The sequence below is a fragment of the Pelodiscus sinensis genome, chromosome 12 (assembly GCF_049634645.1).
Source record: "Pelodiscus sinensis isolate JC-2024 chromosome 12, ASM4963464v1, whole genome shotgun sequence".
Taxonomy (NCBI): Eukaryota; Metazoa; Chordata; order Testudines; family Trionychidae; genus Pelodiscus; species Pelodiscus sinensis.
Window position 1 is genome coordinate 11,419,944 of NC_134722.1, and position 15,878 is coordinate 11,435,821.

Below are 15,878 nucleotides of genomic sequence, written 5' to 3' on the forward strand. Positions count from 1 at the left end.
AACAAATACAGCTTGCGGTGCCTAATCTTTCCACCCAGGTAAACTCTGGCTTGGATCAAGCAGCCATGGAATGGAGTGCTGACTATGCTACACATCCACATATAAGGAGAATTTGTGCTTCTCAGCAGTTTCACATGAGTGAGGCATTTTAAGCTGCTCATTTATGTAAACTAGAGCTAAGGTCACAAGCATCTTAGTATTGTTCAAGACAGTTAAGACTAAAGTAGACTGTGAGGTATTATTGTGGGGACCTCACAAAATTGGGAGACTAGGCAACAAAACGGCAGATTAAAATTCAATGTTGATGAGTACAAAGTAAAATATATAGGAAAAAAATAATCCCAACTATATACATATAACGACGGATTCTAAGTTTGCTGTAAGCACCCAAGATAGAGGTCTTGTAGTCACTGTGGATAGTTCTCTGAATACTTCCACACAGGGTGTGTCTAGACTACATGGAGCCATGTAAACTTGTTTACCCGACATAGTCAATGAAGCGGGGATTTAAATAATCCCTGCTTCATTAAAATAAAAATGGCCGCCACGCTGTGCCGACAATCAGCTGATCCGGCATAGCGCAGCAGTCTAGACGCGGATCGGTCGACAAGGGAAGCCTTTGTCAACCACTCCCTTATGCCTCATGAAACAAAGTTTACAGGAGCGGATGACAAAAGCTTCCCTTGTTGACCGATCCATGTCTAGACTGCCACGCTGTGTCGGATCAGCAGATTGTCAGCACAGGGTGGCGACCATTTTTATTTTAATGAAGTGGGAATTATTTAAATCCCCATTTCATTGACTATGTTGGGTAAACTAGTTTACATGGCTCCATCGATGGAGCCACGTAGTCTAGACACACCCTCAGTGTGCAGCAGCAGTCAAAAAGGCTACCAGAATGTTAGGAACTATTGAGAAAGGAATGGAAAATAAGACAGACAATATCAGAATGCTACTATATTAATCCGAGGTGTATCCACACTTTGAATACTGTGTCCAATTCTGGTTGCCCCATCTCAAAAGAATTTAATGGAACTGGGAAAAGTTCAGAGAAGTGGAGAAAAGACAATCAAGGTTGTTACAATTTCTATACAAGGAGCAACTACAAAGACTAGAGCTGTGCAGCTTCATAGGAGGGAAGTATGATACAGGCCTATAAAATCATGAATGGAGAACATGAATAGAGAAGTGTTATTTTCCCTTTCCCACAGAACAGAAATGTGGGCTCACCCCAGGAAGTTAACAGGCAGCAGGATTGATACAAACAAGGCAGCAGGTTTAATACATGCAGTTCACACAATACAAAGCTAACCTGTGGAACTCATTGCCATGGGTGATGGCCAAAAGCATAACTGGCTTTTTAAAAAGAACTGGATGCATTCATGGAGAACAGGTCTATTAAGGGCTATTAGCCAAGATGGTCAGGGATGTAACCCTATAATCAGGGCAAAAGCTGGGACTGGAGTACAGAAGTGGATCAATTCAGCAGTGCTCTGCTCAATACACGCCCACCGAAGCTCTTGTGTGGGTCACTGTCAGAGACAGGATATTGGACAAGATGAGCTGACCCAGTATGACCCTTACGCTGCTGCAGGGGTGCCTGGCTTCAGGTTGATTAACATACATAGGCTGCGTCTAGACTGGCATGATTTTGCGGAAATAATTTTAATGGAAAAGTTTTTCCATTAAAAGTATTTCCGCAAAAGAGCGTCTAGATTGGCACGGATACTTTGCGCAAAAAGTGCTTTTGCGCAAAAGCATCCGTGGCTCGTCTAGACGCGTTTTTGCGCAAGAAAGCTCCGATGGCCATTTTAGCCATCGGGGCTTTTTGGCACAAAACAATTCTTCCCGGTCTACACTGGCCCTCTTGCGCAAGTATTCTTGCGCAAGAGGGCTTTTTCCCGAGCATGAGCGTGAAAATATTTGCGCAAGAAGCACTGATTTTGTACATTACAAAGTCAGTGCTCTTGCGCAAATTCAAGCGGCCAGTGTAGACAGCTGGCAAGTTTTTGCGGAAAAGCAGTTGCTTTTGCACAAAATCTTGCCAATCTAGACGCACCCATATAGTCTACGAATCCAGTAGTCAGGCAGCAGTTGCTAAAAGCTCTAACAATGTTTTTGCCCTGCTCCACTATCAAGTACAGTATTTTAGGCATTTAAAAGTAAAAGAAGAAGTTTTCTTTAACTACAAAAGTTATCACCTCTCTCTTAGTAAGGAGTTCAGCATTCATTACCACAGGGCCTCATCCAAAGTCCTTTAAAGTCAAAGGGACTTTTTCCATTGATTTTCACTGAAATGGGGTTTGGATCAGATTTCTAAAGAGCAGTACTAGGAGTTGAAAACAGATTAATAACAATGGGTTCCATTACATCATTTTGTCATTAAACCAGAAATGAAGCCTTTGATCAAACAACCATTTCGGAGATTGATCCAAATCACTGACTTGTTTGCAGTCTCTCTAGTGCTCTCTGGGGGAGGGGTGAGACCCAGGTCAATCCCCCCTCTGCCCCAGGCAATGTTCCCACTCCACTTCTTTCTGCCTGTGCCCCATCCCATCTTGTCTCCATTCCACCCTTTCTCCCCAGGCTCATCCCCTAAGTGATGAGGTCCCAGGGGATGACTGAGGGCCCTGGTGCCACCAGCAGGGGTTGGCCCCCACCACACTCACCACAGCGACAGGAAGCAGAGTGACCTGGCCCAGGCCTCTTCATTGCCCCAAGCCCTGCTCCTAGCCTTGTTGCTCAGAAGAGCAGAGTGGGCTGGGGCCAGAGCACTCTGCTTCCCGCCGCCATGTGAAAGAGAGCGACCCAGCTGGCCAGGCTGAGAGATGGCGGAATGGAGCAGGCTGAGTCTGGGTCATTTCCCATTCTCCCACCACTGGCGAGCATGGAGATGAGCCCAACCCCTACTACTGGCCCCCCAGTAATCCCCCAAGCCACTCTGGGCTTTCCAGGTCTCCCAGGCTGGCTGCCCCAAGCTGTGCTATGGATGGGACAGCCCTGAGTATCTCCAGTCCATATCCGCCAAGGCACAAATAAACTTCACTAAAAGAGTAGGGGACTGGGAGCAAGAATTCTTGGGTTCTTGTACCAGTTCTACGTGCTATGAGTCTGATCCATTGTCCACAGAAGTCAATAGCAGTTGTTTCATTAGTTCCTCTAGATGTTGGCTTGAACCCTAGGTGATCTTTAGCAGCTCACACAATATTTCTAACGTGCTTGGAATCCTCATATTGAATGTCTATAAGATCTGACAATCTAGTCTAAGTGATCCTGTGACTAGGTGCTCAGATAATGTTGGTAAATGCAGAATAAAATCACAGTTAGATAAATGCACTTCAAACTACGATTTCCTCCCTTCTGTCATTCTTCCTAGAACATTTTGTGCCTCTTTATTTGCAGTTAAAGTTTCACAGACTTTGTGGAATTTATTCTTTATATTTCACTATTAGATACATAACAAATCATAGCACTATACTATAGTAAAATGCACATTTCTAAACCGGTATTGAATTGGTAGTGTTTGTCAGTTAATCCTAATTTTTTAGGATATAAATGCTATGCACAATTTTCTGAGGGAGCAGCTACAATGACAACCTTCTCTGTGGAAAAAAAAAGAACAAAAAAACCACTAGATAATAGCCCCAATTAGAATTTAACAACAAATTATGTTACAAGTTTATTCAAACAGCTCTAATCTGTAATCTGGCCATGTTGCTATAGATACAGCTAGGCTTAGATTTAGCCATTAAATAAGGATAGCACACAATTACCACACTATGCACACACTGGCACTGCTAAATGAGGCGTTCAAGAGAAACATAGTCATAGTTGCAACTGGAGAATGATGTACTGAAATCTGAGCCAATTGAAGCATTGTTCTTCTGTGATGCCCATCAGTTTGTGATGCCAAGGGTTTTCAGGCATTTTCTTTCTTAAATCCAGGAGTGGCTTGAGGCCAGCTGCGGCAGCTGGCACCCCAGGCGGAGTGCACGATCGGCCCCTCCCGCCTGCAGGGCTGTCAATGGACTGACATCATTGGCGGGCGCCCCAGGCGCCCCCGTGATGTCATCATCGGGTGCCCCGGGCGACAGCGCCCTAGTCGGCGACCTAGTCTGCCTATAGCCACAGGCCGCCCCTGCTTAAATCAGTTCAGTCCCTGGAAGAATCATAAACAGTTATCAGCTTGCCCCTCAAAGAACAAGGTGTGTGTGTTAAGGGGCATGGTCTGGCTCTGCTTACTTACCTGCACAGTTCCACTGAAGTCCATAGGGATGTCTCATGTGAGTAAGGGAGGGGCTCCAATGAGTAAACTATAGTCAACCCCTTTTCTCGTGGGTAGCTTCCTGAGCCTAATGCAGATCACACATTACCTAGGGCAGGGGTGGCCAACCCATTTAGCAAAGAGAGCTGAAAAAGCAGTGGAAAAAATGAGAAGAGCCACACCAGAATTGTCAAGCAAAAAAAAAAAAAAAAAAAAAGTGGCTGCCCCTTTAAGAAACAAGCTTAGGATTTTTGCCATATCAGGCTCCCATTGACAGCCGCCACCTTGGGCGCCATTTTGAATCACCGCCCTGGTGAGCACACATGAGCCGGATGCCATTTGGGGAAAGCAAAGGAGCAGCTTCGTGAACCACACTTTTGGGGGAGAAGAGCTGCATGTGGCTCGCGAGCCACAGGTTGGCCACCCCTGACCTATGGCCTTAGTGTCCAATACACTAGCCATTTGGCCAGTTGAGTGTGGCTATTTGGCTTGAACACTGTGGCTATTTGGTTGGTTGGGTGTGGCTAGTTTGCTATAGCTGTAGTCACTATGGGTGTGTCTAGACTACATGCCTCCTTCGACGGAGGCATGTAGATTAGCCAGATCGGAAGAGGGAAATGAAGCCGCGATTAAAATAATCGCGGCTTCATTTAAATTTAAATGGCTGCCCCGATCTGCCGATCAGCTGTTTGTCGGCAGATCGGGGGAGTCTGGACGCGATGCCCCGACAAAGAAGCCTTTCTTCATCGACACAGGTAAGCCTGGTTTCACGAGGCTTACCTGTGTCGATGAAGAAAGGCTTCTTTGTCGGGGCATCGCGTCCAGACTCCCCCGATCTGCCGACAAACAGCTGATCGGCAGATCGGGGCAGCCATTTAAATTTAAATGAAGCCGCGATTATTTTAATCGCGGCTTCATTTCCCTCTTCCGATCTGGCTAATCTACATGCCTCCGTCGAAGGAGGCATGTAGTCTAGACACACCCTATAATGGCTACAGCTTCAGATTTGGCTGGACACCACAGACCTACAGGCAGTTCCTAACATCACAAACAGCTTGAAACTTTTACACATTGCTGGTCAAAACTTTCAAATAAAAAAAAGTAATGATTTTTTTTCAAAGTTCTTCATTTTTAATTCATTTTTAATTTTTAAAATAAATGAAGTCTGGAAAAATGTTCTGTTGATTTTTGAAAGCCAAAAAATATTTCTTTGCTCCCCACTCCACACACACACACACTTTTCTTAGTTCTCTCTCTTTTCTTCTTATTTTACTTCACTTATTATGTGTGAGAAAGAAAAGAGCAGAAACTGAAAAATTTTAGTTTACTTTTTTTATCAACCTCTCCCCCCGAAATTTCAACATAATGAACCCAAAACAAAAGGCATAAATAATTGATGAAACATTGCAGCCCATATTACCTTTTCATTTTCCACCAGTGTCACTTCAACCTGTTTTTTCCATACACATACTCAGCAGTCTTCAACTCCTCACTTCCTTCATAACTCAAATACAACTTTTTGCTCATTCTATGAGGCAGTGAGAAGCCAGCACGCTAAAAGTTAAGACCAGAGAAAGATCTGATTGAAATAAAAAATATGAATGGGGGAGGAAATTGCAGGTTTTTCTCAAAAAAACCCCAACAAAACAAAAAAAACCACCTCCCTTTCTTTTCTTCTTCAGACATTCACAATTCTTAAACATTTCCACTAGCTCTGTAGTTGTTCATAAATGGAGAAAGTTTCATGTAAGTTACATCTGAATCCCTTGCCCTTTTTAAAAATGTTGCTATTTTGTAAAAATTTCAAGATAAATTACAAATATCCTACAACATAACTTTAGTCGAGACCCCAACTTCAGGGATCACCTGGGGGCCTCATTTTCTGACCACATTTCTGGTAAGGGAGAAGCTATTGCTAGTTCTCGTGATAGAGGGTGAGGTACGGCAGAGCCTGCACTGCAAATTCTTGTCTGAGATGATATCTACTCTTCCTTTGCCATCAGAATCTGGTCAGAGCATTGCTTGTGATAACTTTAATGCCACCATGCAATGTGGATCAGGAGAAGTCATTCAAATTGGTGACAGTTTCTATGGGCGGAAGACCCCTCACTACTGTGTATTGGAAACTTCCCTTCAGCTTGACATGGAGGAGGATTGTGGCTGGACCAATGTCAAGGACGAAGTAGCAGGTAAATAACTCATGCCACCATTTGTCAGAGTTCCACAGGAAGCACTACAATGTGTGGTACCTAAAACAATTCACTTTGCTTTATTTCAGTGGATCTTCATGGGGCAAATTATGCTCTCAATAACACGAGGCCAGAGTTAAGTCTTATGTTAGTGCCACTGACACGATCCTGGCAAATAAAAACTATATATATATATATATATGCGCAAGCTTGATTCTAGATGCCTACTACTATATACCCTGTTGTCCAATGGTTAGGCCACTAATGTAGACTGGATTCATGTCCCTATTCTGCCAGAGAGTTCCTGTGTGACTTGTCATTTGACCTGCCTGTGCTTTAGTTTCTTATTTGTAAAGTGAGAATAAGAGTCCTTTTCTGCCTCACAAATTGTGAAGTGCTTTGTGCCATACTGATGAAAAAGCTCTGTGCAGAAGCTAGACGTTATTACTGTTCAGCTGTGCACTTCTTGCATTAGTTTTGCTAATTGTTTGCAATGTGATCAAAAGATTTCACTGTCATTTCATTGCATTTTTCTCATTAGTAGAGTTTAGGTTTATGCCTTGTCCATATTTTCTATCAGACTAAGATTTTACGGAACACATGTCATTATTTATTGCTAAGATGGAGCCCAGTGATGGTTGAAGAGAAACCTCACTGGAAGAAAAATACATGCAGGTGAACAAGACTGGTATTTATCCACCAGATTTTATGGTACAAAGTTTTCTATTCACTTGGGACTTTATTCAGCCATGGTTCCCTTTGCCCAAATTACATTAAATTCAATTTCTCCCCACAGTTCTCTTGTCTCTCTGGTATGGAACCTACATAACATCATTGATTCTATTTCAGTATTTCACCCTAATGTTTATCTTTCCATTCTATTAAAAAAGCATGACTGATTAAAAAATCAGGTAACTTCTCTGAATGTACAAGTGCCCTTGGTAATTTCATTTCACCTCTATCACAACATGAATGTAAGTTCTGTCTCTGGCACTGAAAGTCCTTCTCTCCAGATTTACATCTTATCTCTGTAAGCTGGTTTATGATTATGTATTAGACACAGTCTCCACTCAATCCCTTGTTGCTCCTTATAAGCTAAATTTTTACTAATTGCTAATTCCAAATATTAGGCTATTGCTGAGATTCTGGGCCAGACGAAACCAAAAATGGTTCGACCCTTAACTTTGTAGTATGTTTAAGCACTTCAGTGTTTGTGAAAAGCAGACAATTAACTACATAATAAAGTAAAAAGTAAAATAGGAGTTTGCTCCAAAACAGATGGGATGAAAATGCCTTTTTCTTACCTCAGTGCCCACCTTTTCTTTGAGTTGCTGTGAAGTTTAAAGTTTGGTACTTCAATGCACCATATACTAGTGGACATGAGACTGTGATGCCTTTCAGGGCAGTGTCATGGACTTCAGGCATGCCAGGTGGCAGCAGATGGGACCTTCTTTGGAGATCCTTGTCCTACATTGGGAAGCTACCTGTCAGTTCAGTATCACTGCATGGAAGGTAAGTATTAAAACTAGCCACAAGTGCTCATTCTGTACAGTGTGACTGGTAACTATTTCCTTCAGATAGTTTTAGAAGTTAGTGACGGGTCTGAACCATGAATATCAGACATGGGTCTGAAATTCCCCAGTGTCTGAGGAGGTTCACATCCAGTGTTCAAGAGAAGTTCAGGTCCAGATCAAAATTTCCCCCAAATCCCATGGGTTCCAGATGTGCTGTTGCCAGGTCAGGTCCTACTCTAAAGACAGATATATGTTGCAGATGCTCAGGAAAACTAAGCGTCTGCCAGCCTGTCGGCAGCTAACTCTGATGAACTGCATGGCTACGTCTACACTGGCCCCTTTTCCGGAAGGGGCATGTAAATTTCGCGAGTCGTCGTAGGGAAATGCGCGGGGGATTTAAATATCCCCCGCGGCATTTAAATAAAAATGTCCGCCGCTTTTTTCCGGCTTTTAAAAAAGCCGGAAAAGAGCGTCTAGACTGGCCCCGATCCTCCGGAAAAAGTGCCCTTTTCCGGAGGCTCTTATTCTTCAAAGTAAGAATAAGAGCCTCCGGAAAAGGGCACTTTTTCCGGAGGATCGGGGCCAGTCTAGACGCTCTTTTCCGGCTTTTTTAAAAGCCGGAAAAAAGCGGCGGACATTTTTATTTAAATGCCGCGGGGGATATTTAAATCCCCCGCGCATTTCCCTACGACGACTCGCGAAATTTACATGCCCCTTCCGGAAAAGGGGCCAGTGTAGACATAGCCCATGTGTGGTTCCCTGATGAACCAAAGGATCCCCACCCCTAGGCTAGACAACTGACACGGTGGTGATTTCTGCTCCACTAAAGCAATTACAGCTTTTCTCAATTTAAGGGGATCAGTGGTGTTATGAACCCATCACAATCCCTATCACCCAGGCACATGGACTCTCTCTGGCTCTGTCCAGAACCTCCTACCCACCTCTGAAAACAACACTTTCATCAGGATGACATCATATCCAGTTAGCGTCCAGGCCCAGGAAAGTTCACAATGGGGTAAACACAAAAATATAAGCCCCTAGTACACAATTTAGTCAAATTATACTCCAGTATCTGCAAACTACCTGCAGTTCATATGTAGATAAGATTCTTCCTTGCACAATTGACTCCCTGCACTGTCCAGGAGAACACAGTTGATATTTAAATGAGGTACTGCCTCATTTAAACTCCCCTTGCTCCCCAGCATATGCCTCAGAAAGTTCACTCAGTTACCTCCTTTTGCTGATAAGCATCAGGCCCCAGTGCTCACTCCTAGAATAGGTGTAGCCCAGGCAGTAAATAGCACAAGGAGCCTCGAAACTACTTCAACAAAGGGGCTCGGTTGTGACAAGGAAGGGTCACTCCTAAATGTCCATGGCCTGTTCCAGCGGTTCCCAACCTGTGGTCTGCAGACCTTGCAGGGGGTGTGTGGAAAATTTTTAAAAGTAAGGATTAGGCCCACCAACATTTGTCCCTGTAGAACTGAAATGAGACCACCAAAAGGTGCTCAGATACCAGTAACCAGGATTAGAATAGGACCAATGGGCTAGATGCAACTCTATAGCCCATTACCAGTGCCCTGAGCTATACAGTCTCCAATTTATATTGCCTTCAAATCCATATTCTTAAGGAAGGCTATGCTGGGACAGTGGAGCACACTTTAGGGAAAGGATAGAGCTAAATATAGATTAATTGCATAAGAAGAGTGTGCTTAACAAGAAAGGTCATGTCAAATGACAGTTTTATCGGACTTTGAATTAATACATATGAGTAGGAAGCTCAAGTATGTGCAAAACACTCCAGAGGATAATTATTCTTCAGCAAGAATCATGACAAGCAAAACCAGAGAAAAATCAGCTTAGTACTTCATGTCATTAATTCCCTCAATTGTCTTAACAAGGCAGCAATATCGAGCGGCTGTGCTTCAGCTAAGGCCAGATGACAACAATACATGAAAACAAACAGGTTTTGCAAGGAGCAGTTGATGATGCTGTGCTCTGTGCATTATGTTTTACAGGTTTGCAGCTGGCTGTGATGGATACATGCTTTATCTTTGAAAATATTACAGTTTCTTTGAAATGGCTACTCTCTCCCTATTCTGGCAACCTCTCCTGTACAATTAACACTGGAGATGGGCACACTATTGATCCCTATTACCCTGTCAAGTAAGATGAAGCTTTTATGCATGATTTTACAGAAAGGCTAAGGATTTTTTTTTAATTTTAGAAGGTGTTTCGTGTTTCATGTCTTTTAAAACGAGGTGCTGCAAACAGCAGCAACAGGACATACAAGCAAGATGGTTGGTTTTTGCTATAGCTTGCTTTGAAATTGTTAAAAGCAGAAATGCATATTCTATCAAACTGTCAGCCACAGTCTTTCATCTGCTCAGTGTAAGTGAATTCTTTTTCCTTATCGTGGGCTTTAATCTAGATTTGGTACACACAAAAGTACTGAGAAACCTGATGCTCTTCTAAGAAAAAACTGCCAAGGAGCTTTAAGTCTGATATTTTTCTCTCCCCTCCCCCAGATATTTTTCAATACCTGATAATATTGAAAATGGTTCCATGGTGTTTTATTCATGAAAAACAAGGGCTCAACTTAGATGGGGCCACTATAACTGGCTGGATAACAGTTCTCAGAGAGTAGTTATTAACAGTTCACAATCCTGCTAGAAAGGTATAACAAGCGGGGATCCACAGCACAGGGGTCTGTTTTGGAATCAGTTCTGTTCAATATCTTCATCAACGATTTAGATATCAGCATGGAGAGTACGCTTCTTAAGTTTGCAGATGATACCAAGCTGGGAGGGGTTGCAGCTGCTTTGGAGGATAGGGTCATTATTCAAAATTATCTGGACAAATTGGAGAAATGGTCTCAGGTAAACAGGATGAAGTTTAATAAGGACAAATGCAAAGTGCTCCACTTAGGAAGGAACAATCAGTTTCACACATAAAGAATGGGAAGTGACTGTCTAGGAAGGAGTATGGCAGAAAGGGATCTAGGGGTTATAGTGGACCACAAGCTAAATATGAGTCAACAGTGTGATGCTGTTGCCAAAAAAGCAAACATGATTCTAGGGTACATTAACAGGTGTGTTGTGTGAGCAAGACACGAGAAGTCATTCTTCCGCACTACTCTGCACTGATTAGGCCTCAGTTGGAGTATTGTGTCCAGTTCTGGGCACCACATTTCAAGAAAGATGTGGAGAAATTGGAAAAGGTCCAGAGAAGAGCAACAAGGATGATTAAAGGTCTAGAGAACATGACCTATGAAAAAAGATTGAAAGAACTGGGGCTTGTTTAGTTTGGAAAAGAGAAGACTGAGAGGGGACATGATAGCAGTTTTCAGCTATCTACAAAGGTGTCACAAGGAGGAGGGCGATAAATTGTTCTTCCTGGCCTTTGAGGATAGAACACGAAGCAATGGGCTTAAATTGCAGCAAGGGAGGTTTAGGTTGGACATTAGGAAAAAGTTCCTAACTGTCAGGGTGGTCAAACACTGGAATAAATTGCCCAGGGAGGTTGTAAAATCTCCATCTCTGGAGATATTTAAGAGTAGGTTAGATAAATGTCTGTCAGGGATGGTCTAGACAGTACTGGGTCCTGCCATGAGGGCAGGGGACTGGACTCCATGACCTCTCGAGGTCCCTTCCAGTCCTAGTATTCTATGATTCCCTGAAGTGAGGTGCATGCTGACTGCACACAACACTGAGTCTAGGAGCCATGCATTGCCTCTGCATCCAGTCAAACCACTGCTACGGTTCAGTCAGCACACCCTGCAAATTCTAGGTACGCAAGTTAGCAAAATTATCCTGGGAGACTGTCTTGGTTAGAACAATCTTGCAGCCCACTGAGATGAAGAAGGGTGACTCACACAGACCACTCACTAGGCTAGGTTGCTTATTGCTACCCTAAAAATTATTTTGGGGAAGTTCTTGGTTTGTGTTATTTAGGAGGTCAGACTAAATTACTGCAGTGACTCTCTCAGATTTGAAATCCATGAAGTTTTTCTTTTAACAACCAAATATTTCTCTGCAATATTTGAAGATCACTTTTGCTGCATTGTTCTAGTGCAGGGAAATCCAGAAAGGGAATCAGCCTATAAACTCATCCATCTACTTATATAATCCATGAGTGAAATGTAAAAAAAAAAAGAGCAGAAAGGGTAAAAAGTAAATGTACTGTTAAATATTCTTTCAGGGTTAATAGCTGAAGGCACTATTAATGGCACAGGTAAAGAGCTTTATAAAAACATATTTTATCTTGATCAGATTTCAGCAAATTAACATTTTTATGGTTACCTCATTCCCTCAATCCCCCACTAACCCAATTTGTCTATATCAGCCATGTGAGTGCTCTAGAGCAGGGATGGTCTCCTTTGGCCTTGCGTTATTCAGAAGTGGTCCAGCTGAGATTGTGCTTAACTCATCTCAGCTAACTCATGTTAGCTAAACCCTATCTAAACTCAGTCTTTTTCATAGTCACACAAAGACCTTTATTACGTGTTTATACAATGCCTCATGTCATCTACCCTGACCTTGGATTAAGTTTCCCAGGTGGTACTGTAATAAATAAATAGTTCATAAATAACAGTTCCATGGATATTTATTTTCTGCATTGATTTGCATTCTGTGGTTTCTCTCACCTCTTTATTCTGCTGGTGGCTTTGAGCAGGGTTATACAGCATGGTGAGAGAGATTCAAAAATCCTTACCGAAAGTCTTTGGAACTTGTAATCCAAACTCCCTTAGGCACTTACTTGTGAGTATCTCCCCTGTGTTACAAACCCTAGTGGCTTCAGGACCCTTTTCAGTAGGAGTGCACCTACCACTTATGCCGCTAAGAGAGCTGCACTAGTGTAAGCAATGAGGAGACATTTTTGCCAACAAATCCAAACAGTCAGGAGCAGGAATTGGGAGCCAGGTCAGCTCAGGTGATCACAGTCAGGAAGCTGACAGGGTCAGGTTACTAGGAGATCAAAGTCAGACAGTAGGAGCAGACAGCACCAGGGAAGCAGTCAAGGAAGCAGGAGGGGATGTTCACTCAGTTGCATGGACAACTTCCTGTTCCTGGTTTAAATAAAAGCATGGAACCAGTCAGGACCCCAGCCATTTGGCCAGTCAGATCCCAGGACTAGGGTCCTCTGAGTTCAGCTTCTAGTTCTGAGAACCGGTTTTAGCAGGTTGCTGAGTGGCAGGTTAGAACTTACTCATGCCTGTGGTCTGGACGTTGATACCTACAGTCCCTGACACGAGCATAGCAAAGGCCAGGGTTAGAGAGATGAGAATAGACCAGCACTGAGATGATCTTGCAAAATGCTGAGTATCCTCAGCTCCCACTGACTGTAGCAATAGGATAAATGGGGATGAAAAATTGGGAGGAAAGAAATGTAGTGTGACCACCTGACATATTGTGTTACTGCATATTCACTGGGGACAGGGAGACAAACTTAACCCTGGAATAATACACAAGCATAATAGGAATTAGTGAGGTTGAAGGCAATAACACATTTCTCTTAGAGGCATAATTCAGGAATAGTGGCCATTGTTTTCAGATCGTACTATAAACCTCTCAAGTGCAACCTCCCTTGACAGTTGGATGTCCCTTTTGCTTTTAAGCTTGTCCAGCAATGTGACACACCGGTATACCTCCCCTGGTGAGTTTACTGTCTTTGTGGAATGCACAACCAGTGAATGGCACGTTACAGCACAAAAACTAGTGACTGTTCAGGACAAGATGGATCAGCTCAGCATTACTGGGTGCTACAGCAAGTACGAATCAGGAAACAGTTCTCACTGCAGGACCTTGTACGGGGAAATGTTATGGATCCAAGTTGAACTTAATGGAGGTGAGAAGAATCAGTTTGCACAGATAAGTGGCAGGTTCAGTGGGTACAGGCAGAATCTCCACTAAGCAAATCTGTATTTATTTAAACGAAAGCTTTCACTAAACGTTAACTCTCTCAAACTAACTTCATCCCACTTCCATGCTATGGACACACTTCAGATGTGAGCACAAACCCTTTTCCCTTCTGGATACATCTGTCAAGCAAGGACCATATCAGCCTAAAGAATTAATACAGCCTGCTCTTCTTGGCACTGCATTTAGTTGGAGCATGGGTACGGGCATGGATGTGGGTGAACATACAGTTGGGGAAGGCAAGCCCCAGCCCAGCTCCTTCTACCTGAGTGCCCACCTCTTCTGCAACTCCCCCTCCCTCTTATGGAGCCAAGCTTGGCCTCCACTGCAGGTGACTGCCTCCCACCCTCTGAAAATGCCCAGATCTCTTCGTTTCCCCCATCCCAGTGAGTGGCACAGCCCCAACCTTCCTAGCCAGCTGGAGCACTTGGTGGACAGAGACCCAAGCAGCCACGCTGTGGCCTCAGCTATCCCAAGCAGCCGGCAATTTTGGGAGGGCAGTTTTGGGAGGGCAAGGCCTTCCCTTGCCTATGTTATCCATGACAGTTGGGCACTAGGAGTCCAATACTTGGTTTCTGGCTCTGCATAGACTCATTGTGTGATCTGGAGATGAATGTTTGCAGAACATTGCTGCAATAGTTGCCTAGCTCAGTTATTTATGTGCCAATATTGAATGATCTGTAACCAAATTCTGAAATCCTACTTTCTAGGTACTGGAGTGACATACACGCTAACAGCTGACAACATGACTCTGATTGAATCCAGTGCAAAGGAAGGAACTGTCCCTCATAATCTGACGCTTGATGGTACCTCTCAGCAGCTGATTGGCCCAGGGCTACATCAACTAGAAATTCTGGCAACCAGCAACACAACAACTACAGAGGTTTCTGAAAGCATCACTGTTCAATTAGTTGAACCTATATCTGGTCTTCAGGCGGTGTTAGCTTCCAATACACTGGAAATGGGAAAAAACCTGGAAATAAATGTGTCTGTGGCTCATGGTACACCAGATAAGCTGAAGTTTGAGGTGGTCGGATCTAACAAAACATACTCTCACCAGAAAGACATCTCTAAAGGAGAACCTGGAATATACAGCATTCCTGTCCATTCTGAAGGTACAGTTCTCTGTCATATTATTTTTTTCCCTATAAAGAGTCTGATTTTTGTTTTTTTTTTTTTACTTAAGATTAAGGAAAGCAAGAAAGTATAAAAGTCAATTCTCCATCTGAGGGCAATTGGATCTCCTTTGCAATAGGCTGCAAGAATTCTGAGAAAAAAATAGCTGCTGTCTCTGCACACAGACCGAGTTCGGATAGACTGACAAGTATCCTACATAGAAAATACATGCATCACAATTTCAGAGCTATCTAGGCCACATCAAAATACAGTATACACTCTCTCCTTCAATATTTCTTTGTAATTCTTAAATAATGCAAATCAATAGTTACTGTCAAGTCTCAGTTTGATAAGATGTTTGTTGTGTCTCTGTAAGAAGGATGGGGCATACAAGCTTGTTGAGATGTCTGTGTGGCAGCTGTGCAGTTACTTATTTTCTGTTTTCTCTTCTTTATTCAAGCAACTATTCTGTGCAACCTAAAGGTGCAGGGCCAGTTCTACACATGGGTGACTCCAATGATTTAACTGGTGTCAGGTCAACGCAAACATGGTGTAACAAAGTGGACAACTGGGCCTTCAGTCTTTTATTTTTCTAACCAATACAAGATCCATCACTTAGCAGCTATGTCTGCCCATGAGCATTGGTGCATGCTCATTTCCAAAGCTGGGCTTGCCCGACATTGTGCACCAAGATCTGTACCATGACAGTAGAAGTACAACTTTCAAACTCTTGATGGGACACAGGGTGGTTAAAAAAGTGTTCTGCCTGGTACCTGGCATTTGGAGAGGGCCCCACAACATCTGTAAGGCAACTGAGGGGCACATAGAGTGCAAGCACATTTTGCTGGGGGAGGAGTGGAAGGAGGAAGGACAGCAGTCC

At 43.3% G+C, this 15,878-nt stretch overlaps 2 protein-coding genes across 4 annotated transcripts in view; one reads left to right on the plus strand and one right to left on the minus strand.

Moving 5' to 3' along the window:
• The window catches only part of BCO1 (beta-carotene oxygenase 1), a 146,549-nt gene that overhangs the window by 76,372 nt on the left and 54,299 nt on the right, over positions 1-15,878 (minus strand). The window lies entirely within an intron of this gene.
• The window catches only part of LOC102457958 (polycystin-1-like protein 2), an 80,973-nt gene that overhangs the window by 7,742 nt on the left and 57,353 nt on the right, over positions 1-15,878 (plus strand). The window contains exons 3-7 of the mRNA XM_075940717.1: positions 6,268-6,453; positions 7,855-7,965; positions 9,983-10,130; positions 13,591-13,811; positions 14,593-14,997. Of these exons, the coding sequence (XP_075796832.1) occupies positions 6,268-6,453; positions 7,855-7,965; positions 9,983-10,130; positions 13,591-13,811; positions 14,593-14,997 (1,071 nt within the window). The remainder of the gene's footprint in view (positions 1-6,267; positions 6,454-7,854; positions 7,966-9,982; positions 10,131-13,590; positions 13,812-14,592; positions 14,998-15,878) is intronic.